Source organism: Xiphophorus maculatus, chromosome 11, assembly GCF_002775205.1.
Source record: "Xiphophorus maculatus strain JP 163 A chromosome 11, X_maculatus-5.0-male, whole genome shotgun sequence".
In the NCBI taxonomy this organism is placed as follows: Eukaryota; Metazoa; Chordata; class Actinopteri; order Cyprinodontiformes; family Poeciliidae; genus Xiphophorus; species Xiphophorus maculatus.
Genome location: NC_036453.1, coordinates 9210802 through 9236938, shown reverse-complemented (window position 1 = coordinate 9236938; position 26137 = coordinate 9210802). Strand labels below are relative to the sequence as shown.

At 43.9% G+C, this 26137-nt stretch overlaps 1 protein-coding gene across 1 annotated transcript in view; it reads right to left on the bottom strand.

Annotated features, from left to right (window-relative positions):
• LOC111610091 overlaps window positions 1–25657 on the bottom strand; it is a 32988-nt gene extending 7331 nt beyond the window's left edge. Inside the window, exons 1-12 of the mRNA XM_023342523.1 lie at window positions 23524–25657; window positions 22060–23349; window positions 21800–21942; window positions 21520–21652; window positions 7072–7339; window positions 6304–6624; window positions 5335–5559; window positions 4489–4607; window positions 3799–4174; window positions 3234–3355; window positions 3082–3144; window positions 633–775 (exon numbers count right to left, since the gene is read on the bottom strand). Of these exons, the coding sequence (XP_023198291.1) occupies window positions 633–775; window positions 3082–3144; window positions 3234–3355; window positions 3799–4174; window positions 4489–4607; window positions 5335–5559; window positions 6304–6624; window positions 7072–7339; window positions 21520–21652; window positions 21800–21942; window positions 22060–23349; window positions 23524–25638 (5318 nt within the window). The 5' untranslated portion in view covers window positions 25639–25657. The remainder of the gene's footprint in view (window positions 1–632; window positions 776–3081; window positions 3145–3233; window positions 3356–3798; window positions 4175–4488; window positions 4608–5334; window positions 5560–6303; window positions 6625–7071; window positions 7340–21519; window positions 21653–21799; window positions 21943–22059; window positions 23350–23523) is intronic.
• Window positions 25658–26137: the final 480 nt, after the last annotated feature.

Sequence of the window (26137 nt, the reverse complement as noted above, 5' to 3'; positions counted from 1 at the left end):
TGGTGCAGTAGTTGTGGTTGGTGCTGTAGGTGTTGTGGTTGGTGCAGCGGTTGTAGTGTTTGGTGCCACGCTTGTTGTTGTTGCTGTGGCCGTTGTGGTTGTTGGTGCAGCAGTTGTTGTGGTTGGTGCTGTGGTAGTTGTTGTTGGTGAAGAAGTTGTGGTGGCTGGTTTTGCAGTTGTCGTTGTTGGTAGTGCAGTTGTGGTTGTTGGTGCTTCAGTTGCAGTGGTTGGTGCCGCGCTTGTTGTTGTTGCTGCAGCAGTTGTGGTTGTTGGGGCAGCAGTTGTTGTGGTTGGTGCTGCAGTTGTGGTTGTTTGTGCTACAGTTCTAGTGGTTGATGCCACGCTTGTTGTTGTTGCTGCAGCAGTTGTGGTTGTTGGTGCAGCAGTTGTGGTTGGTGCTGTAGTTGTTGTTGTTGCTGCAGCAGTTGTGGTTGTTGGTGCAGCAGTTGTGGTTATTGGTGCTGTAGTTGTTGTGGATGTTGTAGCAGTTGTTGTGGTTGGTGCTGCAGTTGTGGTTGTTGGTGCAGCAGTTGTTGTTGTTGTGGTGGTTGTTGTGGTTGGTGCAGCAGTTGTGGTTGTTGGTGCTGAGGTTGTGCTGATTGGTGCTGCGGTTGTAGTGGTTGGTACCTCACTTGTTGTTGATGCAGCAGTTGTTGCTGTTGGTGCTACAGTTGTTGTGGTTGGTGTAGCTGTTGTGGTGGTTTGTGTCACAGTTGTGGTGGTCTGTACAGCAGTTGTGGTTGCTGCTGAGGTTGGGCTGATTGGTGCTGCGGTTCTAGTGGTTGGTGCAGCAGTTGTTGTTGCTGTGGTTGTGGTTAGTGCCGCAGTTGTTGTGGTTGGTGTTGCAGTTGTGGTTGTTGGGGCTGCAGTTGTGGTTGCTTGTGCAGCAGTTGTTGTGGTTGGTGCTGAGGTTGTGCTGATTGGTGCTGCGGTTGTAGTGGTTGGTACCGCACTTGTAGTTGATGCAGCAGTTGTTGCTGTTGGTGCTACAGTTGTTGTGGTTGGTGCAGCCGTTGTGGTGGTTAGTGCTGCAGTTGTGGTTGCAGAAGTTGTTGTTGTGATTGGTGCAACGCTTGTTGTGGTTGGTGCAGCACTTGTGGTTGTTGGTGCAGCAGTTGCGGTTATTGGTGCTGTAGTTGTTGTGGTTGGTGCAGCAGTTGTGGTTGTTGGTGCTGCAGTTGTGGTTGTTTGTGCAGCAGTTGTGGTTGGTGCTGTAGTTGTTGTTGTTGCTGCAGCAGTTGTCGTTGTTGGTGCAGCAGTTGTTGTTGTTGCGGGGGTTGTGGTTAGTGCTGCAGTTGTGGTTGCAGAAATTGTGGTGATTGGTGCAGCGCTTGTTGTGGTTGGTGCAGCACTTGTGGTTGTTGGTGCAGCAGTTGTGGTTATTGGTGCTGTAGTTGTTGTGGTCGGTGCAGCAGTTGTGGTTGTTGGTGCTGCAGTTGTGGTTGTTGGTGCAGCAGTTGTGGTTGTTTGTGCTTCAGTTGTAGTGGTTGGTGCCGTGCTTGTTGTTGCTGCAGCAGTTGTGGTTGTTGGTGCAGCAGTTGTGGTTATTGGTGCTGTAGTTGTTGTGGTTTGTGCAGCAGTTGTGGTTGTTAGTGCTGTAGTTGTTGTGGATGGTGAAGCAGTTGTGGTTGTTGGTGCAGTAGTTCTTGTCATGATTGGTGCAGCAGTTGTTGCTGTTGGTGCTGCAGTTGTTGTGGTTGGTGCAGCAGTTGTTGTTACTGTGGTTGTGGCTAGTACTGCAGTTGTTGTGGTTGGTGCTGCAGTTGTGGTTGTTGGGGCTGTAGTTGTGGTTGGTTGTGCAGCAGTTGTTGTTGCTGTGGTTGTGGTTAGTGCTGCAGTTGTTGTGGTTGGTGCTGCTGTTGTTGGTGGTGCAGAAGTTGTTGTTGCTATGGTTGTGGTTAGTGCTGCATTTGTTGTGGTTGGACCTACTGTTGTTGTTGGTGCAGACGTTGTGGTTGTTGGTGCAGCAGTTGTGGTTGCTGTGGTTGTGGTTAGTGCTGCAGTTGTTGTGGTTGGTGCTGCGGTTGTTGGTCGTGATGCAGAAGTTGTTGTTGCTGTGGTTGTGGTTAGTGCTGCAGTTGTTGTGGTTGGTGCTGCAGTTGTTGGTCGTGATGCAGAAGTTGTTGTTGCTGTGGTTGTGGTTAGTGCTGTAGTTGTTGTGGTTGATGCTACTGTTGTTGTTGGTGCAGACATTGTGGTGGCTGGTGCCATGCTTGTTGTTGTTGCTGCAGCAGTTGTGGTAGTTGGTGCTGTAGTTGTTGTGGATGGTGCAGCAGTTGTTGTGGTTAGTGCTGCAGTTGTTGAGGTTGGTGCTGCGGCTGTAGTAGTTGGTGCAGCAGTTTTTGTTGTTGCTGTGGTTGTGGTTAGTGCAACAGTTGTTGTGGTTGGTGCAGTAGTTGTGGTTGGTGATGTAGTTGTTGTGGTTGGTGCAGCAGTTGTAGTGGTTGGTGCCACACTTGTTGATGTTGCTGCGGCAGTTGTGGTTGTTGGTGAGAAAGTTGTGGTGGCTGGTTTTGCAGTTGTCGTTGTTGGTAGTGCAGTTGTGGTTGTTGGTGCTTCAGTTGTAGTGGTTGGTGCCACGCTTGTTGTTGTTGCTGCAGCAGTTGTGGTTGTTGGGGCAGCAGTTGTTGTAGTTGGTGCTGCAGTTGTGGTTGTTTGTGCTTCAGTTGTAGTGGTTGGTGCCGCGCTTGTTGTTGTTGCTGCAACAGTTGTGGTTGTTGGTGCAGCAGTTGTGGTTATTGGTGCTGTAGTTGTTGTGGATGTTGCAGCAGTTGTTGTGGTTGGTGCAGCGGTTGTAGTGGTTGGTGCCACGCTTGTTGATGTTGCTGCGGCAGTTGTGGTTGTTGGTGAAGAAGTTGTAGTGGTTGGTGCCGTGCTTGTTGTTGTTGCTGCAGCAGTTGTGGTTATTGGGGCAGCAGTTGTTGTAGTTGGTGCTGCAGTTGTGGTTGTTTGTGCTTCAGTTGTAGTGGTTGGTGCCGCGCTTGTTGTTGTTGCTGCAGCAGTTGTGGTTGTTGGTTCAGCAGTTGTGGTTATTGGTGCTGTAGTTGTTGTGGATGTTGCAGCAGTTGTTGTGGTTGGTGCTGTAGTTGTGGTTGTTGGTGCAGAAGTTGTTGTGGTGATTGGTGCAGCAGTTGTTGTTGTTGCGGTGGTTGTTGTGGTTGGTACAGCAGTGGTTGTTGTTGGTGCTGAGGTTGTGCTGATTGGTGCTGCGGTTGTAGTGGTTGGTACCGCACTTGTTGTTGATGCAGCAGTCGTTGCTGTTGGTGCTGCAGTTGTTGTGGTTGGTGTAGCTGTTGTGGTGGTCTGTACAGCAGTTGTGGTTGCTGCTGAGGTTGTGCTGATTGGTGCTGCGGTTCTAGTGGTTGGTGCAGCAGTTGTTGTTGCTGTGGTTGTGGTTAGTGCCGCAGTTGTTGTGGTTGGTGTTGCAGTTGTGGTTGTTGCTGCAGCAGTTGTGGTTGTTGGTGCAGCAGTTGTGGTTGTTTGTGCTTCAGTTGTAGTGGTTGGTGCCGTGCTTGTTGTTGCTGCAGCAGTTGTGGTTGTTGGTGCAGCAGTTGTGTTTGGTGCTGTAGTTATTGCTGCAGCAGTTGTGGTTGTTGGTGCAGCAGTTGTGGTTGTTTGTGCTTCAGTTGTAGTGGTTGGTGCCGTGCTTGTTGTTGCTGCAGCAGTTGTGGTTGTTGGTGCAGCAGTTGTGGTTGGTGCTGTAGTTGTTGCTGCAGAAGTTGTGGTTGTTGGTGCAGCAGTTGTGGTTATTGGTGCTGTAGTTGTTGTGGATGTTGCAGCAGTTGTTGTGGTTGGTGCTGCAGTTGTGGTTGTTGGTGCAGAAGTTGTTGTGGTGATTGGTGCAGCAGTTGTTGTTGCGGTGGATGTCGTGGTTGGTGCAGCAGTAGTGATTGTTGGTGCAGAAGTTGTTGTGGTGATTGGTGCAGCAGTTGTTGTTGTTGCGGTGGATGTCGTGGTTGGTGCAGCAGTGTTTGTTGTTGGTGCTGAGGTTGTGCTGATTGGTGCTGCGGTTGTAGTGGTTGGTACCGCACTTGTTGTTGATGCAGCAGTTGTTGCTGTTGGTGCTACAGTTGTTGTGGTTGGTATAGCTGTTGTGGTGGTTTGTGTCACAGTTGTGGTGGTCTGTACAGCAGTTGTGGTTGCTGCTGAGGTTGTGCTGATTGGTGCTGCGGTTCTAGAGGTTGGTGCAGCAGTTGTTGTTGCTGTGGTTGTGGTTAGTGCTGCAGTTGTGGTTGTTGGGGCTGAGGTTGTGCTGATTGGTGCTGCGGTTGTAGTGGTTGGTACCACACTTGTTGTTGATGCAGCAGTTGTTGCTGTTGGTGCAGCAGTTGTGGTTGGTGCTGTAGTTGTTGTTGTTGCTGCAGCAGTTGTGGTTGTTGGTGCAGCAGTTGTGGTTGTTTGTGCTTCAGTTGTAGTGGTTGGTGCCGTGCTTGTTGTTGCTGCAGCAGTTGTGGTTGTTGGTGCAGCAGTTGTGGTTGGTGCTGTAGAAGTTGTTGTTGCTGCAGCAGTTGTGGTTATTGGTGCTGTAGTTGTTGTGGATGTTGCAGCAGTTGTCGTGGTTGGTGCAGCAGTGTTTGTTGTTGGTGCTGAGGTTGTGCTGATTGGTGCTGCGGTTGTAGTGGTTGGTACCGCACTTGTTGTTGATGCAGCAGTTGTTGCTGTTGGTGCTACAGTTGTTGTGGTTGGTGTAGCTGTTGTGGTGGTTTGTGTCACAGTTGTGGTTGCTGCTGAGGTTGTGCTGATTGGTGCTGCAGTTCTAGTGAATAGTGCAGCAGTTGTTGTTGCTGTGGTTGTGGTTAGTGCCGCAGTTGTTGTGGTTGGTGTTGCAGTTGTGGTTGTTGGGGCTGAGGTTGTGCTGATTGGTGCTGCGGTTGTAGTGGTTGGTACCACACTTGTTGTTGATGCAGCAGTTGTTGCTGTTGGTGCAGCAGTTGTGGTTGGTGCTGTAGTTGTTGTTGTTGCTGCAGCAGTTGTGGTTGTTGGTGCAGCAGTTGTGGTTGTTTGTGCTTCAGTTGTAGTGGTTGGTGCCGTGCTTGTTGTTGCTGCAGCAGTTGTGGTTGTTGGTGCAGCAGTTGTGGTTGGTGCTGTAGTTGTTGTTGTTGCTGCAGCAGTTGTGGTTGTTGGTGCAGCAGTTGTGGTTGTTTGTGCTTCAGTTGTAGTGGTTGGTGCCGTGCTTGTTGTTGCTGCAGCAGTTGTGGTTGTTGGTGCAGCAGTTGTGGTTGGTGCTGTAGTTGTTGTTGTTGCTGCAGCAGTTGTGGTTGTTGGTTCAGCAGTTGTGGTTATTGGTGCTGTAGTTGTTGTGGATGTTGCAGCAGTTGTTGTGGTTGGTGCTGCAGTTGTGGTTGTTGGTGCAGAAGTTGTTGTGGTGATTGGTGCAGCAGTTGTTGTTGTTGCGGTGGATGTCGTGGTTGGTGCAGCAGTTGTGATTGTTGGTGCAGAAGTTGTTGTGATGATTGGTGCAGCAGTGGTTGTTGTTGGTGCTGAGGTTGTGCTGAGTGGTGCTACAGTTGTTGTGGTTGGTGTAGCTGTTGTGGTGGTTTGTGTCACAGTTGTGGTGGTCTGTACAGCAGTTGTGGTTGCTGCTGAGGTTGTTCTGATTGGTGCTGCGGTTCTAGTGGTTGGTGCAGCAGTTGTTGTTGCTGTGGTTGTGGTTAGTGCCGCAGTTGTTGTGGTTGGTGTTGCAGTTGTGGTTGTTGGGGCTGCAGTTGTGGTTGCTTGTGCAGCAGTTGTTGTGGTTGGTGCTGAGGTTGTGCTGATTGGTGCTGCGGTTGTAGTGGTTGGTACCGCACTTGTTGTTGATGCAGCAGTTGTTGCTGTTGGTGCTACAGTTGTTGTGGTTGGTGTAGCTGTTGTGGTGGTTTGTGTCACAGTTGTGGTTGCTGCTGATGTTGTGCTGATTGGTGCTGCAGTTCTAGTGATTAGTGCAGCAGTTGTTGTTGCTGTGGTTGTGGTTAGTGCCGCAGTTGTTGTGGTTGGTGTTGCAGTTGTGGTTGTTGGGGCTGAGGTTGTGCTGATTGGTGCTGCGGTTGTAGTGGTTGGTACCACACTTGTTGTTGATGCAGCAGTTGTTGCTGTTGGTGCAGCAGTTGTGGTTGGTGGTGCAGCAGTTGTGGTTGTTTGTGCTTCAGTTGTAGTGGTTGGTGCCGTGCTTGTTGTTGCTGCAGCAGTTGTGGTTGTTGGTGCAGCAGTTGTGGTTGGTGCTGTAGTTGTTGCTGCAGAAGTTGTGGTTGTTGGTGCAGCAGTTGTGGTTATTGGTGCTGTAGTTGTTGTGGATGTTGCAGCAGTTGTTGTGGTTGGTGCTGCAGTTGTGGTTGTTGGTGCAGAAGTTGTTGTGGTGATTGGTGCAGCAGTTGTTGTTGCGGTGGATGTCGTGGTTGGTGCAGCAGTAGTGATTGTTGGTGCAGAAGTTGTTGTGGTGATTGGTGCAGCAGTTGTTGTTGTTGCGGTTGATGTCGTGGTTGGTGCAGCAGTGTTTTTTGTTGGTGCTGAGGTTGTGCTGATTGGTGCTGCGGTTGTAGTGGTTGGTACCGCACTTGTTGTTGATGCAGCAGTTGTTGCTGTTGGTGCTACAGTTGTTGTGGTTGGTATAGCTGTTGTGGTGGTTTGTGTCACAGTTGTGGTGGTCTGTACAGCAGTTGTGGTTGCTGCTGAGGTTGTGCTGATTGGTGCTGCGGTTCTAGTGGTTGGTGCAGCAGTTGTTGTTGCTGTGGTTGTGGTTAGTGCTGCAGTTGTGGTTGTTGGGGCTGAGGTTGTGCTGATTGGTGCTGCGGTTGTAGTGGTTGGTACCACACTTGTTGTTGATGCAGCAGTTGTTGCTGTTGGTGCAGCAGTTGTGGTTGGTGCTGTAGTTGTTGTTGTTGCTGCAGCAGTTGTGGTTGTTGGTGCAGCAGTTGTGGTTGTTTGTGCTTCAGTTGTAGTGGTTGGTGCCGTGCTTGTTGTTGCTGTAGCAGTTGTGGTTGTTGGTGCAGCAGTTGTGGTTGGTGCTGTAGTAGTTGTTGTTGCTGCAGCAGTTGTGGTTATTGGTGCTGTAGTTGTTGTGGATGTTGCAGCAGTTGTTGTGGTTGGTGCTGCAGTTGTGGTTGTTGGTGCAGAAGTTGTTGTGGTGATTGGTGCAGCAGTTGTTGTTGCGGTGGATGTCGTGGTTGGTGCAGCAGTGTTTGTTGTTGGTGCTGAGGTTGTGCTGATTGGTGCTGCGGTTGTAGTGGTTGGTACCGCACTTGTTGTTGATGCAGCAGTTGTTGCCGTTGGTGCTACAGTTGTTGTGGTTGGTGTAGCTGTTGTGGTGGTTTGTGTCACAGTTGTGGTTGCTGCTGAGGTTGTGCTGATTGGTGCTGCAGTTCTAGTGAATAGTGCAGCAGTTGTTGTTGCTGTGGTTGTGGTTAGTGCCGCAGTTGTTGTGGTTGGTGTTGCAGTTGTGGTTGTTGGGGCTGAGGTTGTGCTGATTGGTGCTGCGGTTGTAGTGGTTGGTACCACACTTGTTGTTGATGCAGCAGTTGTTGCTGTTGGTGCAGCAGTTGTGGTTGGTGCTGTAGTTGTTGTTGTTGCTGCAGCAGTTGTGGTTGTTGGTGCAGCAGTTGTGGTTGTTTGTGCTTCAGTTGTAGTGGTTGGTGCCGTGCTTGTTGTTGCTGCAGCAGTTGTGGTTGTTGGTGCAGCAGTTGTGGTTGGTGCTGTAGTTGTTGTTGTTGCTGCAGCAGTTGTGGTTGTTGGTGCAGCAGTTGTGGTTGTTTGTGCTTCAGTTGTAGTGGTTGGTGCCGTGCTTGTTGTTGCTGCAGCAGTTGTGGTTGTTGGTGCAGCAGTTGTGGTTGGTGCTGTAGTTGTTGTTGTTGCTGCAGCAGTTGTGGTTGTTGGTTCAGCAGTTGTGGTTATTGGTGCTGTAGTTGTTGTGGATGTTGCAGCAGTTGTTGTGGTTGGTGCTGCAGTTGTGGTTGTTGGTGCAGAAGTTGTTGTGGTGATTGGTGCAGCAGTTGTTGTTGTTGCGGTGGATGTCGTGGTTGGTGCAGCAGTTGTGATTGTTGGTGCAGAAGTTGTTGTGATGATTGGTGCAGCAGTGGTTGTTGTTGGTGCTGAGGTTGTGCTGAGTGGTGCTACAGTTGTTGTGGTTGGTGTAGCTGTTGTGGTGGTTTGTGTCACAGTTGTGGTTGCTGCTGAGGTTGTTCTGATTGGTGCTGCGGTTCTAGTGGTTGGTGCAGCAGTTGTTGTTGCTGTGGTTGTGGTTAGTGCCGCAGTTGTTGTGGTTGGTGTTGCAGTTGTGGTTGTTGGGGCTGCAGTTGTGGTTGCTTGTGCAGCAGTTGTTGTGGTTGGTGCTGAGGTTGTGCTGATTGGTGCTGCGGTTGTAGTGGTTGGTACCGCACTTGTTGTTGATGCAGCAGTTGTTGCTGTTGGTGCTACAGTTGTTGTGGTTGGTGTAGCTGTTGTGGTGGTTTGTGTCACAGTTGTGGTTGCTGCTGAGGTTGTGCTGATTGGTGCTGCAGTTCTAGTGATTAGTGCAGCAGTTGTTGTTGCTGTGGTTGTGGTTAGTGCCGCAGTTGTTGTGGTTGGTGTTGCAGTTGTGGTTGTTGGGGCTGAGGTTGTGCTGATTGGTGCTGCGGTTGTAGTGGTTGGTACCACACTTGTTGTTGATGCAGCAGTTGTTGCTGTTGGTGCAGCAGTTGTGGTGGGTGCTGTAGTTGTTGTTGTTGCTGCAGCAGTTGTGGTTGTTGGTGCAGCAGTTGTGGTTGTTTGTGCTTCAGTTGTAGTGGTTGGTGCCGTGCTTGTTGTTGCTGCAGCAGTTGTGGTTGTTGGTGCAGCAGTTGTGGTTGGTGCTGTAGTTGTTGTTGTTGCTGCAGCAGTTGTGGTTGTTGGTGCAGCAGTTGTGGTTGTTTGTGCTTCAGTTGTAGTGGTTGGTGCCGTGCTTGTTGTTGCTGCAGCAGTTGTGGTTGTTGGTGCAGCAGTTGTGGTTGGTGCTGTAGTTGTTGTTGTTGCTGCAGCAGTTGTGGTTGTTGGTTCAGCAGTTGTGGTTATTGGTGCTGTAGTTGTTGTGGATGTTGCAGCAGTTGTTGTGGTTGGTGCTGCAGTTGTGGTTGTTGGTGCAGAAGTTGTTGTGGTGATTGGTGCAGCAGTTGTTGTTGTTGCGGTGGATGTCGTGGTTGGTGCAGCAGTTGTGATTGGTGCTGAGGTTGTGCTGATTGGTGCTGTGGTTGTAGTGGTTGGTGCAGCAGTTGTTGTTGATGATGTAGTTAGTGTGACAGTTGTTGTGGTTGGTGCAGCAGTTGTGGTTGGTGCTGTAGTTGTTGTGGTTGCTGCAGCGGTTGAAGTGGTTGGTGCCACGCTTGTTGTTGTTGCTGCGGCAGTTGTGGTTGTTGGTGCAGCAGTTGTTGTTGTTGCGGTGGTTTTTAGTGCTGCAGTTGTTGTGGTTGGTGCTGCGGTTGTGGTTGGTGCAGCAGTTGTGATTGGTGCTGCAGTTGTAGTGGTTGGTGCAGCAGTTGTTGTTGCTGTGGTCGTGGTTAGTGCTGCATTTGTTGTGGTTGGTCCTGCTGTTGTGGTTGGTGCAGAAGTTGTGGTGGCTGGTTCTGCAGTTGTGGTTGTTGGGACAGCAGTTGTGGTTGTTGGTGCTGCAGTTGTAGTGGTTGGTGCCGTGCTTGTTGTTGTTGCTGCAGCAGTTGTGGTTGTTGGTGCAGCAGTTGTTACTGGTGCTGTAGTTGTTGTGGTAGGTGCATCAGCTGTTGTGGTTGGTGCTGCAGTTGTGGTTGTTGGTGCAGAGTTTGTTGTTGCGGTGGTTTTGGTTAGTGCTGCAGTTGGTGTGGTTGCAGAAGTTGTTGTGGTGATTGTTGCAGTGGTTGTTGTGGTTGCTGCAGCAGTTGTGGTTGTTGGTGCTGTAGTTGTTGTGGATGGTGCAGCAGTTGTTGTGGTTGGTTCTGCAGTTGTGGTTGTTTCAGAAGTTGTGGTTGCTGTAGTTGCAATGGTGGTTGTTGGTGCATCAGTTGTTGTTGTTGGTGCTACAGTTGTTGTTGGTGAAGAAGTTGTGGTGGCTGGTTCTGCAGTTGTGGTTGTTGGGACAGCAGTTGTGGATATTGGTGCTGCGGTTGTAGTGGTTGGTGCCGCGCTTGTTGTTGTTGCTGCAGCAGTTGTGGTTGTTGGTGCTGTAGTTGTTGTTGCTGTGGTTGTGGTTAGTGCTGCAGTTGTTGTGGTTGGTGCTGCGGATGTTGGTGGTGGTGCAGAAGTTGTTGCTGTGGTTGTGATTAGTGCTGCAGTTGTTGTGGCTGGTGCCATGCTTGTTGTTGTTGCTGCAGCAGTTGTGGCTGGTTCTGCAGTTGTGGTTGTTTGTGCTGCGGTTGTAGTGGTTGGTGCCGTGCTTGTTGTTGTTGCTGCAGCAGTTCTGGTTGTTGATGCAGCAGTTGTTGCTGTTGGTGCTGCAGTTGTTGTGGTTGGTGCAGCCGTTGTGGTGGTTTGTGTCACAGTTGTGGTGGTCTGTACAGCAGTTGTGGTTGGTGCTGAGGTTGTGCTGATTGGTGCTGTGGTTGTAGTGGTTGGTGCAGCAGTTGTTGTTGATGTGGTTGTGGTTAGTGCGACAGTTGTTGTGGTTGGTGCAGCAGTTGTGGTTGGTGCTGTAGTTGTTGTGGTTGGTGTAGCAGTTGAAGTGGTTGGTGCTGTAGTTGTTGTGGTTAGTGCAGCAGTTGTTGTGGTTGGTGCTGTACCTGTGGTTGGTGCTACGGTTGTTGTTGGTGAAGAAGTTGTGGTGGCTGGTTCTGCAGTTGTGGTTGTTGGTGCTGTAGTTGTTGTGGATGGTGCATCAGTTGTAGTTGTTGGTGCTGTAGTTGCTGTGGTTAGTGCAGCAGTTGTTGTGGTTGGTGCTGTACTTGTGGTTGGTGCTACGGTTGTTGTTGGTGAAGAAGTTGTGGTGGCTGGTTCTGCAGTTGTGGTTGTTGGGACAGCAGTTGTGGTTGTTGGTGCTGCGGTTGTTGTGGTTGGTGCAGCCGTTGTAGTGGTTTGTGTCACAGTTGTGGTGGTCTGTACAGCAGTTGTTGTTGTTGATGTGGTTGTGGTTAGTGCTACAGTTGTTGTGGTTGGTGCAGCAGTTGTGGTAGGTGCTGTAGTTGTTGTGGTTGGTGCAGCGGTTGTAGTGGTTGGTGCCACACTTGTTGTGGTTGGTGCTGCAGTTGTGGTTGTTTGTGCAGCAGTTATTGTGGTTGGTGTTGTGGTTGTGTTGATTGGTGCTGCGGTTGTAGTGGCTGGTGCTGCACTTGTTGTTGGTGCAGAAGTTGTGGTGGCTGGTTCTGCAGTTGTGGTTGTTGGTGCTGCAGTTTTTGTGGCTGGTGCTGCTGTTGTAGTGGTTGGACCTTCAGTTGTGGTGGTTGGTGGAGCAGTTGTGGTTGTTGCTGCAGTAGTTGTCGTTGGTGCTGTAGTTGTGGTAGTTGGTGCTGCTGTTGTTGTTGGTGCTGTAGTGGTGATTGTTGGTCCTGTGGTTGTGGTTGTTGTTGCACTTGGAATATTGCACAAACTGGTTCCACAGCAGGTTGGTCCACTGGTGATTGACCCAACACTCTGCATGAACGGCAAACTTCCCAGACCTGAAGCAGCTGTACAGGTGTTTGGTGATGCACAACCCAGTGCAGGAATTGTGTTTGTTCCATTGTTCACTGTTGCCATAAAAAATTTATAATGAAATTAAATCAATAGTTTATTAAGTTCAATTCAAATGTTTTGAAATATATTAACCAACTGAAGACCAGTTAGGTTTTTTTTGGCATTCTGTATATTTTTTTATTGTTCCAGCTTTGATTAAATGTACACCTATCTAAATGGTTAAACAAAAAAACTTACAAGTTGCTGAGAAGCAGTTGGTCTCATCTCCTGAACAGGTTATTGGAGTGATGCACTGAGAAGTTGTGGGGTTACAAGAAATGCATTGAAGGGAGTTAGTGGGCTGAGAACTCGGGGCTAAATCAAAGAAAGACAGTGGAAGAGAAACTGATTAAATATCAGCAAAAAAGCAGGATAAGAACTTCTTTTTCACTCTTGATGAAACCTACCAGGCAGAATCTGTGAGTTGCAGTTGTCTGTGTTGCAGCACTGAGCAGATGCAATTGCACTTTGGGATCCCAAGTTGACTGAAAAAGTCGAGGTGCCTGTAGCCGGACACAGAGAGGACGCTGCACAGGCTTTGTAGAGCTGTGTTACTGAAGTTCCAGATTGAGTAGCTGTAAAGTCAAGAAGTTTGGTGTTGTTAGGAGAAATACAGCTACCTAAATTCTTACACTGAATTCCATCATAAGTGAAATAAGAGATAAACAGAACAATACCTCGGATGGTAGCTGTTATACACATCGTCTCTGAGCTACATGTTAGTGGTATTGTGCTTGAACACGTCAGGTCTGCGCAGGTCATACACGTCAGGGCTCCAGCTGCAATCATGGGGAAGAAGAAAAGGACTTCTTTAAATGTTCCACAAGTTTGAAATGCCCAAGCAGTGTTTTCTAATCCACATATGGTTATATTGCTTACATCCTTAATGAACTTTGGGATAAAAATATCTTTCGTGTAGGTAGTTGTATTTCTGCTATCAAACTACAAAAATTGCCGAATGAAGTGACCTAGAGGTGGCGTGACATTAAGTGTCTCATTGACATTAAAAAATGCCACAGCAACATGAGTTGCTCTAAAACACGACAGGGACAAACGAGGGATCTGTGGAGCTACAAGTATGAGGAGTTCAGAACAGAGCACTGCAGTTCTCATTTATATAGTCCATAAAAGAATTATTCACAAAAGGAAGGAGTTAAAAGCATGATATATCCACTTTAACAATTAATTCATCTTTCCTTTCAAGTTTCTTACTGTTTCACTAATGAAACAGTTTGTTTGCCTTTAATTCTGTAAAGGTTACAGAATTACATATTTGAAAATTTATAATAGAACAAAAAACATAATTCCATCTTTTCACTTTAAAGGTTTTATTTTTATTAAACCAGTGTTCCTTGAAGCTAAGCAAAACAAGAACATCTTAAATATCATTGTGCCTAAAATTGTAATTTGAGGTCAGAGCTGCATCAGCAAAAAGGTGAAAAGAAGTTCACTAAAAATGATTACTTAAAATGTTTTCTACAGTCAGAAACAAACAGCTTTAAAAAAAAAAATCAACAAACAAAAAACCCCTAAAGGCTAGTGTTTTTGAAAATGTTTTTATGGAAAATGCTTAAATAGAACACATTATGAGTGTCTTCTATTTAATCATGAGTGGCAAATATCCAGTATTTTAAGTTCCTTATTTTTTCATGGAAAGTCAAAAAATCTTTTTGTTGTATGAAATCTAGAAGAAAAAGAAAATCTGAAACAGACCAATAATCAAATAATGTGTGTAATAACATATTCCGTTAGATTTGATTTATTTTAACCACATGTCAAAGAGAAAGGCTTACATATTTTGAGGAAATAATAACATTGTTTTGTTAAGGGATCAGCCTGACTTGCACCTTGTTTTATATAAAAATAACTAATATGTCCTATGAAAATATACCTGTTCAGATGCATAAGTTCTGAAATCATAAACATTTAATAAAACTTACAAAATTAATATTATTACTTAAAATTTCACACACTGCTTTAACTGTCTGTTAAACAGCACGATAAACAATTACAGCTGTTGGAAAAAAAAATATGTATAGTTTAATTCCAGTATTTTAATCAAGAAAAGAGTGAAAATATATATTTATTAATTCTTCTTACCCTTGCAGTAGAAAGCCCAGATGAGAGTCAGAGAAAAGATCAGCTTCATTGTGATGTTCAGGTGGATCCTGCAGGTTAGTTCTCCTGGTTCTGATACTTAATCTCTGAAACTCACATCTCTTTAAATACTGCTTGGATGACATCAATGAACAGGTGTTCCCAAGTTTTCAACGTCATTCATCAAAAGCAATATTCAAATGTCACAGTGTCAACACACCCTTACCACTCCTATTCCTGCATAGGAGTGGTAAGGGTGTAAGGAGAATAATTTCTTGAAACGCAGCATGTAAATAATATTATAGCATTATGGTAAAAGAAAGTTCTGAGCTTCTGTGTTGATGTGATACTTTTCTTGATTTTTCAAACTCCTGCCTTTTTTTATAACAGATTTTGGTTCCCATGACCAAAAACAAATTGATTATGAGCATCTTCTTTGTAATAAATTTTTAAAAGATATTTTACAATTGCTGTGTTCCTTTGCAAATTGTCTTTCCTGTGTTTGTTTAATGTGTCTTTAATAGGTATTTAGACCTGACACAAATATAATTCTTTTATTTTCAGTCTGTGCCAACTTCAAAAGGAAGAAAATGTAAAAAAAAAAAGAAAACTTCAGCAATAATATTACAATTCAGAATCAGTAATGAAATAGGCGGAATCAGATGAGGTAAAAATAAATCTTTCTGGGGAAATATTTTGATTTATTTCATCTTTAACTCTTTCAAAATTATTTTTATTTTCTTTTGGAATTATACTTTTGCTAAAAGAGTTGAAAACATATGATATGCTAATTTTAACATCTGTGAGAAACATGATTTTTCAAACAATGACAAGTGCTGCTAGTAAATAAAAACAGTGACCGGACACATGACTCAGCCAAATAATGATGTTTCACAAAGAATTTCAGTGACGAAAGCTGTTTGACTCTCCTTCTTCCCTGTTGAAGCTGACTGATGCTCTCTGGTGTTTGGTATGTATATGACAACTTCTTACATAAGCATTACATATCTATAAATTGTATGTAGAAAAAACATTTATCCAGATATAATATAATATTTTAATGTTCAGACTATTAAAAGTCAGGCTGAAGGATTACAAACATAAAATCCAATGTTAAAAATAACAAAATTCTTAAAAAAATAAATAAATTCTTAAATGGCGCGAAACCTGCTAAATGATGGTCATAATTTAAGATAATCACAGTCAGTAGTACTCATCATAATCAAACTTTTTTGTTTTCTCCGAAGAGTTTTTGCGGCGCTAGTCGTTCTTATTTTTTTCTAAGGTAGACAGACAGGAAGGAGGGTGAGGAGAGGGGGGAAGACATGCGGTAAAGGTCGTCGGGACCAGGAGTCGAACCCGCGACGTCCGCGTCGAGGACTAAGGCCTCCAAACGTGGGGCATGCTAACCCCCTGCGCCACCACAGCATGCCCCATAATCAAATTTTAACACAGCAACATCCAAGCTATCCCTGAAAAACTTTGTTTTGTTGAAATCTTATTGTTAAACTTACTGTTGCACTTTATTCACCAGTAGGCCTGACAGTTATTACCATGGATGTTCATAGTAGCAACTGTTTCTTCTCTTTTCTATGCAAAACAATTGTTTTTATAATGATGCCTATAATATGATATATTCAAAGACCAATCTTGAAAAAAGAAAAAAAAATACATTAAGGTATTGTTCTTCCTGCATCATCAGCACTGATGTTTTACTTGACTTGCACTCAAGAAAGTTCATAATAGGCTTATTCCTAATACTGTTTACATTATAAACATGTAATATAGGATACATTTATTGGCCAACCAATTGATTTCTGGGCGCCGATTTCCTTCATTTTGGCGAATCGTGATTGGCCGATGCTTACATGTGAAGCCCATCTTATCCCCTAATCTTATCTTTGTCAGCAAAGGTTTATAAAACAGCCTCTGTCATTCTCTGCTCTACAGTAAGAGATTTGACTGACAGACCGCCATGGCAGTGAGTCTGTATGTAGCCTGGCCATTGCAGAGAGCGAGAAAGATGTGGTTTTGAGTTGTACTTCAACGGTTTTTCCCTTTGCTGTGGAGCACAGCACGGAATTAATAATGCCTACATTTCCAAGTTTGATTGAGTTAACGGAATTATTCTACCGCTGCAGCGCGGCCATCGATGGCATGTAAAAGAATGCATGCACAAAATTTCCTTATGTATCCCATAACATGCAGGGGGTCTGAATTTGTAAATCTGATCATGATTAAGTCAGTGCCTCACCAGCTTTGCACCTCACCACATGTCACTGATTTTCAGCTGCTCCTCACTGATCTCCCTACCCCCACCATGCCTTCCAACAGTCTAGAGTTGCTGTCTGCACCGGAAAGAATAATTTCAATGGATGAAAGCATTTTCTGAACATTGGTAAAATACTGAGCATTTGGTACTAAACCCTGTGTGGATCATTTAAAATAAAAGCAAAGGCTCTTTGGATTCCTGTCTTAGTGAGTGTGAATTATACGCACATAAAATTTTTCAGACTTCTACTTGTAAATATTATGAAAACATGATGTTGTTCTCTATCTGTGTGACAATATGAGATATATCTTGTTGGTTATAAAAGTGCAAAAATGTGCAAAAGGTCCTGGGTTGTGATTAGTTCAGTAAGGCACTAAAAATCAATTGCACTAATAGACTACCTAGAAATGTCTTGTCACAAGTAAAACATTTTTAAATCCAAGCACTTCCAATGATTCTAGCTAGCTCAGCCAACAAGCAGGAAAACAGACTTTGAAATACATCTGTTAGTTTATATGTCCCTGAATTGCTTCACATCAAAATACATTAAAGACCTGCTGTTGTTGTATCAACCTTCCAGACCTCTCAGGTCTTTTTGTTCTGGTTCTGTTCTTTATCCAGAATCAGAACCAAACATACATAATTGACTTTCTGCTGTTGCTACATACTAGTCAGTGGCTCAATGGTTTCCTGACACAAAAACATTTTAAACTACTTTGAATAATTAACTGATCTTTTGTACTGTTTGATAATTAGCGTCAATTGGGATGTATGTATGAGTGAATTACATTTATTTTCTTTGTAAAGTGCCTCAAGATACTTTTGTTGTGAATTAGCAATATAAAAATAAACTGAATTGAATTTCTGAAATGTGCTATACAAATAAACTTGACTTAGCAAAACAAATTATTTTAATGCTCTAAAACAGAAGTCACAGAACTGTCTTCCTAAAATTAATCTGTTGCGTTCATGTGTCAGTCTGTCTTTGTTTCTTTCCCTCAGGGTATAATTAGAAACCAGTCAGACAAGCCTTTCATTCAGCAGCAGAACAATGATCCAAAGCTCAGTGGTAAGGCCACTCAGTAAGAACAAATAGCTAAATAAAATTTTGGAGTGAGTTAGACGAATTTAAAAGTGGCTTCTTGGTTTGTTATCTATTTTTACATCAGATTAAAAAACAAATAATATGTTGATTTATTGTATGACATCATTTATAAATTATATTTGACTTCATTTTCACATATAATTTGGAAAACCCTATACTCCTTTCAGATAAAAGTTAACTACTGCAACTTAAAACATTTGGCTTCTAGGGACCAGAAAACTCTTCACAGATTTTAAGCTTAAATCAGCAGTAAAAACAATCCACCCTTTGAAGCCAAGTTCATTTTTGTTTTTGATTCATTACTTCTATTGCTTAATTAATCAGTGAGTAGATAAATATTCAATTTAATTCTTGGCTTGTTTAGAAATTAGCTTTCATCACAGTGGCACTTTTTGATATGTGTAATGTGGCAGCTGGAACACATCAAAGCATTTAATGTCTTAAATGCAGAACCCTAAAGTAAAAAAGAAGAGAATATATGATAGGATGACATCTGGAGATTTTTATGTAGTTTGTTATATTAACTATCAGTTCTAGTTTTAAAGTTCAGGGTGTTTCCCTGTTAGAGTTTCTATGGAACAGAAGTGGGAGTGTCTGCAGGCTTTGTGATGGAGGGTGATGATTTTACTTCAGACTTTGAAAAACAAAAAATACAAACCATTATTGAATTGTGTTGCTGCTTCCTGACTTCTAAATCTGAAAGTTTATGTCTGTAATTACTAAAGAGTATCATCAAGCAGCTTTCATCAATTAGATCCGCACTTATCACGTAGTTGACTACGTCATACTGTATGTTCCGTAACTGTTTTTTTTCCCTTGGCAGTGCTTGTAATTTTTTCAAAAAATAATGTTTATCACACATTGAATGCACTACTCAGAAACAATTATTGTTGTTGATCTGAATACACTGAAGTCTATCTTTAATAATACTTTATTATTAATAGTCTTACTCATGTTACTGCACCATGCAATTTACACACTAAATATAAAAGTTTTTCAGATTTTCTTCTTTTTGAAATCAAAAAGAAAAATATGAAATTCATGAAGGCCCACAGCAGTCATAAAATATCTTGCAACATTTTATTCTGAAGAGCATGTTAATAACATGATTGTTTTTTGTGTGAAATGAAATATATCATATACTTTAAAAGGCTGTTAGATTAACCGTTCTCTTGATATTGGAAGAGGCTTACAAACTGTCTTTGTTTCTTCATAAACATTTATCTGTTTTGAGATTAGTAATAATAATCCAAAACTTTCAGATGTTGCTTTAAAAAAGTGCAGTGGCCCCTTTAAAAACTAATGGAACAAAATGTTCTTTGGTAACTACATGGTACCCCCATTGATCTTCACCCAAACATCATCATAGGTCATCATAGGTCATAACATCAAAGGATTGAACAAAGTAAAAACTAGGCTTAAAAATTATAAGATTAAATTAGTTCTAAGCTGTGATGCAGTGCACCACAGTTCCTATCCTTGTGTCACAGAAGCAGTTTGTTGTTTTCCAGATTGATGATTTTTTATTTTATTTTTCTGCCTTCTCACTGTCCTGGTTCAAGGCCCCTAAACACAATCTTCATGACCATGAGTCTCTGAGTCCAGCACACAAAGGTTCCATGAGCCGCCAAACTCTCTGGGTTGTTTTGAGAAGACATAAAATGCTGATCAGTATCTTGTCACACAATTTTCATTCCTTGTATAGTAAAATCCTTGATATGTCTTTAATTCTAAAGTCAAATTATTATTAAACTCATTTGACCAGTGCATAAGGATCTTCAATGTTTCATGATAAATTTTCTTTGGCATATTTTCCATGCCATGTTCTTGTCATCCTCTAATCTATATAGAACTACCATAAAGATTACATCAGTCTCTGTATACAGAGTTACATCTGAATTTGAACACCATGAGGATTATTTGTACCTTTGCAAAGACTTTAAAGGCCAAATAGCAACCAAAACTCAGCTATCATTTCTAATATCACTCACCAGAAAAAAAAATTAAATCAAAATTAAAACAACAAATTTTTGCTAAAGCAATGAAAAAAGAAAACCGGTTAGCAAACAACAACAACAACAACAACAACAAAAACAAGCAAAATAGTTCACAGATTATCCAAACATGTGGTCAGCCTCTGGCACTTGCAGAGCACAAGCACGACGACAGGGAGGCGGAGAGACAGTGATATACTGTAGAAAAAAACCCGGCTCCCAAATAGGATCCTAAAACGGCTCCCATTGTGGAGCCGGTTCCAATCGTTCACTTCAAAGAACGATTGGACAACAACAACAACAACAAAAACAAGCAAAACAGTTCACCCATTATCCAAACATGTGGCCAGCCTGAAACCTGGTTGTTACAGAATCCAATTATTCATGTAGATGTGCCGGATCGTTCGCGACCGACACATCACTAAGGGGTATGAATAGCTTTGCAATGTACTGTAAATAGACAACGCTAATAAGCTGCTTTGAAATGTCTTGTCACAAGTAAAACGTGTTACACCTCAGCTCTTCTTTTAAAACAGACACCTTAACACTCCTTTGCTAGTCTGCAAACATGAAAGTGGATAGGGCGCCTCAAGCAACAAAACAATTATTTGCATACTTGGACATAGAAGTCATAGAACACTCTTCCTCAGAATTAGCCAGTTTTATTATCTGTCAATCAGTAACTCTTCCTTTCCCTCAGGGCGAAACGAGAAACCAGCCTAAGAAAGTTTAAATCATCACCATTGACTAATAGTTTTCATCTCAGCTACGCAAGCTGATCTATATATTTATTTGTGGCAATATTAACTGCTGAATCTGAATCCTCTTTATTCACCAAATTTTCGCACACTAACAAGAATTTTGACTTTTTTTCCACTTTGCCCCTAATGCACCTAGAGCGGGTGGTTGTGAATTAAAGTACTCTGGCTAAAATAACATCAGTGTTGAACAATGTCTCATATTAATGTAGGTGTTGCTGAACAGGAGAGCTCCTTCTATAGACTGCTGCATCCTAAATGCACAAACCGGCATTATTGTAGATCCTTCCTCCCAGCAGCTGGTAGACTGTATAGCATGCTCCCCCAAAAAAACTCAAAGTGTATACCTCTCTCCTGGTATTTGCACAGGTTTACACATTTTAATTAAAGTTTCTTCCATTATGTGCATACCACTGTTTTTTGAACAGCTTTGAGTATAAAAATTGTAAATTTGTTGTCTTAATGCACAAATACATATGCAGATTGTTGTAGATTAAAAAGAAAAAAGTCTCTCAGTTGCACATTCCTTGGATCACAGTATGTTTTTGATAATTGCACAATATTTTATGTTATGATTTTGCCCTTACTGTACAGAATGATTATTAATTTAGGTTTTAATATATATACTGTATATATATTTATACTTTTATCTTTGAGTGGGTGGGATAATAAGCCTGTGACGAGGTTCTTTATGGTTTAGTCAAAAAAGAATGACTGTTCCAAGTTGGAGATCATTTTAGAAGATTTATTCGGTTCTCACAAAGATGGCAGGTGCAGATCACACACAAAGGACATCCAGAGCAGGCTAGAAATCAAAAATCATTAGTACCTTTGCTTGCAATAGTTCATCATCACCAGCGTGACTTCTTCTCAGTCTAACCACCGACTGACTCCTGTGGAGCAGAGCCCTGCTTTTAAAGCCACAGGCTCCGCCCACAGACAATCCAAACTAGCAAAATACTAATCATCTCTAACTCAAATCAGAAGTTTGATTCTGATTTGAATCAAACTTCAAATCAGCCTAAAGTTTATACAGTATACCAAATAATACAAAAAAAAATAAATAAATAAACTTGTAAACAAAAATACAATATTCAATTTAATATACAACACCCAATGCGCTCTGCTGACGTCACCTCCTCATGTGACTCCCTCCCGGCACGTCACAATCCGGAAACACACTACTTGAAAACAAAAACCAGGAAAACGTCCAGTGCTAAAAAAAAAGGTTACAGTAAATGTTTAACCGGAGCAGGAACACCGCGTGTGCACCCACGATGAACCGCCCCAGTCCAACCTGCAACAAAAGTAAATTAGTGATGATGTATGTGTTTGTCGGCGTGTGTGCGCAGTTATGCGGGCATGCTAACACGGACTCTAACGCCCAGCTCGTGACGGCTCCTCCGTCACACCACCCCTCTCCTCTCCAAGGTTGGCAAAATTTGGCAACCTAGAAAGAAAGTCTGCCACTTTATTAAGTCTGCCACTCCTATGACAGATGGTAAATTTGTACGGTTGCAAGGACAAATACCACCTAGTCAGACGATGGTTACTGTCCTTCATGGTGTTGATCCAGGTCAGGGCACGATGGTCTGTCTCCAAATCAAAGTCTCTGCCCATCAAATAATACTTGAGACTTTCCAGAGCCCATTTAATGGCCAGGCCTTCTTTTTCTACTACAGAATACCTCACCTCACGAGGTAACAGCTTACGGCTCAGGTAGAGTATGGGTTGCTCCTCCCCAGGATCTCCTTGAGCCAGGACAGCTCCTAAGCCAACTGTGGATGCATCCACTTGAACCAGAAATTTCTTACTGAAATCAGGACTTCGGAGGACAGGAGATGAACATAGATGATCTTTCAAAGTGTTAAAAGAAGCTTCACACTCCTTAGTCCACACCACAGGATTCTTTTGGTCTTTAGCTGTCAAACTTGTGAGTGGAGAAGCAAGTGTGGCAAAATGAGGCACAAACCTTCGATACCAACCAGCTAGTCCCAGGAACGACCGCACTTCCTTCTTGGTTCGAGGACGAGGACACTTTTGGATCGCTTCAACTTTGTCCATCTGTGGCCGCACCTCTCCTCTCCCCAGCTGGTAACCCAGGTATCTGGTCTCCTGTTGTGCCCAAACACACTTTGATATGTTAAGTGTCAGTCCTGCACCTCCAATCTTTTCCAACACTCTTGCTAGATGTGAGACATGCTCCTCCCAGCTATTGCTGTAAATGATTACATCATCCAGATAAGCAGCGCTGTAGTCTTCACTTCCTTGCAAGACTTTGTCCATTAGCCGCTGGAAGGTGGCTGGAGCACCATGCAGGCCAAATGGCATTACAGTAAATTGGAAAAGACCAGAAGGGGTACGAAATGCTGTGTACGGTCTGCTCGAAGGCTCCAATGGAACCTGCCAGTAGCCTTTACACAGGTCCAGAGTGGTAATGAACTTGGCTTTTCCAATCCTTTCCAGCAGCTCATCCACCCTGGGCATGGGATAGGCATCAAACTCTGAAACTGCATTAAGCTTTCTGAAATCAATGCAAATCCGCAGTGAGCCATCTTTCTTACACACAATGACTACTGGACTGCACCATTCAGAGTTTGAAGGTTCAATAATACCTGACGTTAGCATGGTCTCGACTTCATCTCGCAGCTGCCCCACCAACTGCTGTGGAACTCTATATGGGCGTTGACGAATTGGCTGCTTCTCTTTCAGTCGAATTGCATGCTCAATCAAGGAGGTCCGGCCTGGATTAGGAGAAAAGAGAGGAGACAGTTTCTGGAAGATCTGCTGAAGTTGTGAGGCTTGGTGTGAGGTCAAGTGGCTGAGATTGGGGGTTGACTGTTCAGCCATCACTTCAACACCAGGAACCTCTTCTTCCTCTTCCACTGGCCTCAACAGGCATGATGTTTCTGGAGCTGGACATGATAGTTCTTTCCACTCCTTTAGCAAGTTCACATGATAAGCCTGTGTAGCTTTCTTTTTGTCAGGATGGTAGACTTCATAGGTGGTGGGTCCTAGCTGTCGGCTGATGGTATAGGGCCCTTGCCACTTTGCCAAAAGCTTGCTTGTGGATGAAGGCAGGAGAAGCAACACCTTCTGTCCAGGACTTAAGACCCTTTGCCGTGCCTGCTGGTCATACCACCTCTTTTGCTTCTGCTGAGCCTGCAGCAGGTTCTTTTCAGCTTCTTCCTGGTACTCAGCAAGCCGACCTCTCATCTGCAGCACATACTGGACCACACCTTTGGCATTGGATGAGGTCTCTGATGCATCCCAGCTTTTTCTCAGCAGGTCTAATGGTCCCTGAACATCCCACCCATACAGGAGTTCGAATGGGGAGAATCCAGTTGATGCTTGCGGCACCTCACGATAGGCAAAGAGAAGGAATGGTAACCAGCGGTCCCAATCTCTGCCAGTGTCATCCACAAACTTCTGCAGCATCCTCTTCAATGTCTGGTTGAACCTTTCGACCAGTCCATCAGTTTGCGGATGGTAAGGCGTCGTCCTGATGGCTGAGATCCCAAGCTGTTTATGAAAGAGTTTTAGGAGGTTAGAGGTGAAATTAGTTCCCTGGTCTGTCAAAATCTGATCTGGGATTCCAACTCTTGAAAATAGCTGGACCAGAACTCGAACTATTGCAGGAGCAGTAATGGTATGCAGTGGAAAAGCCTCTGGAAATCTGGTGGCATAGTCACATACTACCAGGATGTACTGATGACCACGCCCACTCTTCACTAGGGGTCCAACAATGTCCATTGCAACCTTACGAAAAGGAGTGGAGACGACGGGTAGTGGCTGGAGGAGCGCCCGATCTGATTTCCGAGCAGGACGAGTCTTCTGGCATGTGGGACAAGAAGCACACAATGCATTAATGTCATTGTACATTGACGGCCAAAAAAAACGTGAGCTGACACGCATAAATGTTTTGTGACGCCCCAAGTGCCCTGCCCATGGAATGGTGTGTGCCAAATGCATGACAAGTGCCCTACAGCAAGTTGGAACTACCAACCGCTGTTTTTCATTACAAGCATACAATACACCATCTTTTAACACAAAAGTTTCTCTTCCTCTCCACTTAGCATCAGTTTTTTCCTCCACTCGATCAAACAAAGGTTGTAAAGACACATCCTGTTTCTGTAAAGTAGCAATATTTTCAGGTATTTTCCACATGTCATCTACCGTTAAATCTGTTAACACATTCCCACTCAGCATTAACTTTTTCTCAAATTTTTTCTGTTTTCTGGATTTTCTAGACCTCTTTGGAATTTCAAACAAACTCTCATCAAAGTCAGGTAAGGACTCAACTTGTTCTTTGGCCTGAGAACGAGTAATCACAGGTCCGGAAACATTGCTAACTTTACTCCCCTCGGTTCGTACCTCTTCCAAAAGATGAAACATCACAGGTAGATCAGTACCCAAAATTATATCAAAAGGTAGGTTTTCCACCACACCGACAGTTAGCAAATATGGTTGATCATCAATAATGACAGTCACTTCTGCTTTTGGATAAACATGACAATCTCCATGCACACACAAGATCTCAGTTTTTTTTTCATAGTTCATACATCCAACAGGTACAAGACTCTTTTTTATAAGTGATGTGGAACTACCACTGTCTATTAATGCAGTCACATGCTGTCCATTCACAGTCACAGTTTTATGAGTTCTAGTTTCAAAGTTTTTGACTCCAGCTTGATTTTCAACTCTAGGAGCATAGCAGGAACCAGTAAACTTAGTCTTCTTTATTGGGCACACAGAAGCCTTGTGGCCCAGCTGCTGGCAATAATAGCAAATCAATGTCTTACCATTAGATGGTGGATTCAGAGAACTGGTGATACCTTTAACCTCCTGTCTTGGGTCCCTGGGATACCGTTGATGTCCAGCTGGTTGAACAGGTCGCGGTCCAGGGTTGGAGAACCGTGCTGCTCCTCCTCGCCGTGCGTTCATGTACTGTAGAGCCAACTTTGCAGCAGTCAGACCATCCTCAGGTTCATGTTCCTTCACCCAGGTCCTTACATCAGAGGGCAGAATGCTCAGCAGTTGTTCCTGGATGATGAGCTCCCCGATGTCCTCCTTGGAATGCTGGTCCGGACGGATCCATCGTCGGTAGAGACCTCTAAGGCGGTGGTAGGTTTCAGTAGGAGTTTCACCAGCAGGTATACTTGTTGCTCTGAACTTCTGTCTGTATGTCTCAGGTGAGATGTCAAACTTTGTTAACAAAGCAGTTTTCAAGTCCTTGTAGCAGTGAGCACAGTCCTCATCCATGGCAGCATAGGCCTCCAGCGCTTTCCCAGAAAGGAGTGGAATGAGACGGCACGCCCATTCACACTCTGGCCACCTCCAGGTCTTGGCAATGCGCTCAAACCGCAGCAGATAGTTTTCAAGGTCTTCTCCTAATTGATAAGGGGGAATTTTTGGATCAGTGGTGTAACTTACTGACTGAGGTTGATAGCTTTGATCACCGTCGTCATCATCATCATCGTCACTTTGCTCTGCACCAACTCCTAACTGAAGGTGAGGACGTGGTACTTGCTGTGGTTGCTGCAGGGACATCCTAAGATGTCGCAGTTCCTTCAGCAGCCCTTTCTCTCGCTTTTGCTGACCTGCCATAAAGCCCTTCATCAAAGTGAGAAACTCACTGCCAGATGCACTTGATCCACTGGGGCCAGGCTTTGGTTCACCTTCCTCATCTGATCCATCCGTCGTTGGCATGCTTTCCCATGCTTTGTCAGTCACCTGTTCTTCCATCTTTGATTGTGATCGAAGACCAGATCTTTGCTTCACCAAACGAGATCCTCTTCTCCGGCTCGCCATAATCCCACTCCTGACACCATGTGTGACGAGGTTCTTTATGGTTTAGTCAAAAAAGAATGACTGTTCCAAGTTGGAGATCATTTTAGAAGATTTATTCGGTTCTCACAAAGATGGCAGGTGCAGATCACACACAAAGGACATCCAGAGCAGGCTAGAAATCAAAAATCATTAGTACCTTTGCTTGCAATAGTTCATCATCACCAGCGTGACTTCTTCTCAGTCTAACCACCGACTGACTCCTGTGGAGCAGAGCCCTGCTTTTAAAGCCACAGGCTCCGCCCACAGACAATCCAAACTAGCAAAATACTAATCATCTCTAACTCAAATCAGAAGTTTGATTCTGATTTGAATCAAACTTCAAATCAGCCTAAAGTTTATACAGTATACCAAATAATACAAAAAAAAATAAATAAATAAACTTGTAAACAAAAATACAATATTCAATTTAATATACAACACCCAATGCGCTCTGCTGACGTCACCTCCTCATGTGACTCCC